The 3,151-nt window shown below is 42.1% G+C and overlaps 1 protein-coding gene across 4 annotated transcripts in view; it reads left to right on the top strand.

The window, feature by feature from the left end:
• Positions 1 to 3,151, top strand: part of Specc1 (sperm antigen with calponin homology and coiled-coil domains 1) — a 264,567-nt gene that overhangs the window by 208,803 nt on the left and 52,613 nt on the right. Inside the window, exon 14 of one of the 4 annotated variants that reach the window (XM_026780355.1) lies at positions 2,032 to 2,091. The exons of the other annotated variants lie outside the window; for them this stretch is intronic. Within the exon in view, the coding sequence (XP_026636156.1) occupies positions 2,032 to 2,076 (45 nt within the window). The 3' untranslated portion in view covers positions 2,077 to 2,091. Of the gene's footprint in view, positions 1 to 2,031; positions 2,092 to 3,151 lie in introns of those variants that run through there. 4 annotated transcript variants of the gene reach the window in all.

The following is a 3,151-nucleotide window of genomic DNA, read 5'->3' as shown; positions in this document are numbered from 1 at the left end:
GTGTGCACAGCATAGTTGTGTGTACAGTGAAGGTGTGCATAGCATAGTTGTGTGTACAGTGAAGGTGTGCACAGCATAGTGTGTGTACAGTGAAGATGAGCACAGCATAGTTGTTGAATAGTGAAGATGTGCACAGCATAGTTTGCCTTCCTCTGCATTCCTCACTTGTCTCCAAGGGAAGGGAAATGTGACTCCTGCCTCCCCGGAGTTTTTAGTGTCTGTTCTGTAGCACAAGCCCTGATGATTACCTGTGCCTCTAGATTTCCTGAGAGCAGTAGAGTGAGCCTCATGTAAATGGATTCTTTTAAATCTCTAGAAATCTGAGCACCAGGGAGGCAGAGTCAAGTGGGTCTCTGTGAGTTAGGGGCCAGCCTGGTCTACATAGAGAATTCTAAAATAGCCAGAGCTATGCAAAGAGATCCGTCTCAAACAAACAATCTAGCAGGAGATGGAGGTTAGCTCAGTTGGAAAGTTTTTTACATTAATTTGTGAGGGTCTAACCTCCACGCTCAAAACAAGCTAATAAAATAAGTCACAGACATTTAATCTGTGGGATTAATTCTTGGGAGGCAGAGGCAGGTAGATCTCTGTGAGTCCAAGGCCAGCTTGATCTTCAGGACAGCTAAGGCTATACAAAGAAACCCTGACTTGAAAAATATAAATAGTTATAAGTACTCAAAAATATTGACATTGTGTTGTTTACCGCTCTAGTTGGCAGTGTAAACCTGGGAGAGCCAGCCTAAAAATGAGGCAGACTAAAGCCTCATGCAATAGTCAACTTATTCAGAGCATCAGACAATTTATACTCTGAGTATTAAGAAGAGACACGTGAATAAAGTGTACAGTCACAAGGACAATCCCCATGTGGCAAAAACGTGCTTTTCCAATATAGGTGTATAAACAAATCACATTATCCAGTTGTAGTGAATGAGCTAAAGTGAACTCCTATCTGTTACACTTGGGAGGGGCAGGAAAGCACATTCCAAGAACAATTCCGTGTTTTGAAGAAACTGAGGTCACAAGATTCTTGTCTTGGAGTTTCCTCACGAGCACTGTGAATTCTCCTTCCATGACTCCATTCTTGGACTGTGTTCCAGCACTGTGTTTTAAACTAAATATTTAAAACTGAACATCGGGCATCAAAGCAGTACAACTGGAAGCATAGGATACCATTTCTTTGCTTACCATTTGGGAAGTGTTTGTTTGTTTTTTGATGATGAAGTGCTCAGAATGAGAATCCTACTCCAAACAGACTGAGTACCAGTTTTGGAAAAGAAAGTCTAGAAATGTGTTACAGGTATTGTAAACATGATTATGCCCTTTAGTTCATCCCTAGGTATTTATGTCAAAAATAGTCATCGATGCCTATAAAAATGTAATTGCAGATTTATTTGTAATTATTTTAAAAATTGGGAAAGAATCAAAATTGCTTGCATTGCAGAACCAGATCAATTATGGTATATGAGTGTGATAGAATATTTCAAAACCCTTAAACATCATGCTTTGAAGAAAGGGCTAGGGTGTAGCTCAGTGGTAGAACATTTATGCTGTATGTGCAAGGCTGGGGGTTCATCCCTAGCACTGCAAAAACAAATGAGAAAAAGAAGATTCAATATAGTTTAATTCTTTTCCCCTCTCCTCCTTCCTGTCCATATAATTCTTTTTTTTTTTTTTGGTTTTTTGAGACAGGGTTTCTCTGTGGCTTTGGAGCCTGTCCTAGAACTAGCTCTGTAGACCAGGCTGGTCTCGAACTCACAGAGATCCACCTGCCTCTGCCCCCCAAGTACTGGGATTAAAGGCGTGCGCCACCATCGCCCGGCTTCATATAATTCTTAATTGTTTATTTATTGAGAGAAACTACTCCTTAGGAACACAGATTAGTGATGAACTTCTATGGAGCCCAATCCAAAGAATTCTCTGGGTTCTCAAATCACTTCGCACTCTGAAAGATACCCACTTTCCTTGTATCTTCCAATCTTTCATGGACTCATTTTCTGAAGAAATCTGCATATGCCTTCTTTCTTGGTTCAGCCACACCAAACTTACAGGACACCGCAACTCCCAGGACCGCAATAAATACACCAACAGTAGGAACCCACAGACTCCTGGCCAGAAGACCACGCACCTGAAGTCTCCACAGCAAGCTGGAAGTCATGGCAGTAAATGTCCTCCACACCAATGTTCTCCCAGTTTATATGGATGGCGCTCCCCAGCGTGCAGGTGCACAAGGACGTGGAAGAGCCAGAGCAACAGCCAAAGGAAATTACTTCTTTTTAAAATAAAATTTTATGGCACAGCCTAGGTTTGCCTCAAACTTGTGATCCTCTTGACTCGGCCTCCCAAATGCTAGATTACAGGTGTGTACAGCCGCACCCAACCTAAGACAAGCTCATAGTACTTCAATTTATAAAAGAAATATATGTAAATAATTAGGGTTATCTCTGGGCATTTGAAATTCATTCATGCTTTAAAACGTTTTCTAAATGGACACAGAGCATTTTTACTAGAAAACAGTTATTTTAAATGGCATCCTTGTGGGTTTTGTTTTGTGTCGTGGTAAGGACACTAAGCATGAGCTACACCACTGAGGACTGAACGCGGGGCTTTTTCTCCAAGCTAAACCCTGCCCCTAAAATGTCTTTTTTGAATCAGAGAGCCCGACACAAATGACACATATTATGTGACTCCATTTATATTCAATTTCTGGATCAGAAAAATCCATAGAACGGAAGGTAAGTTAGTGCTTTCACAGGGAAGAGGGAGGGGCCAGTCGATGACTGCTAAGGGGGCTGGGTGGCTTTGGATATGAAGTCAAGTTCGGAAAATAGTGGGGCTGATGCCCACCCTCGTGAATGTACTAAAAAGTACTGAGTAGTGATGCTTACAGTAAACTTCATGGTATGTGGTCTATCTCAATACGCTGTGTGTCTTAGGAATAAATGCAGTTAGAAGAGCTCAAAACAGGGACTGGGAGATGGTGGGTGAGAGAAGGTAAGAACAAGGTAGGGACTGTATTAAGCTATATTTAAAAGCTACAGCTACCAGAGATGCCCATGAAGCTGGAGAGGGATGGATGGTGCACGCCTTTAGTTCCCAGCACTCAGAAGGCAGGGCAGGTGGATCTCTGTGAGTTTGAAGCCTGCCTGGTCTA

This window comes from Microtus ochrogaster, chromosome 7, assembly GCF_000317375.1.
Source record: "Microtus ochrogaster isolate Prairie Vole_2 chromosome 7, MicOch1.0, whole genome shotgun sequence".
Taxonomy (NCBI): domain Eukaryota; kingdom Metazoa; phylum Chordata; class Mammalia; order Rodentia; family Cricetidae; genus Microtus; species Microtus ochrogaster.
The sequence above is the reverse complement of the archived record's forward strand: the minus strand, read 5'-3'. Positions and strand labels throughout refer to the sequence as shown.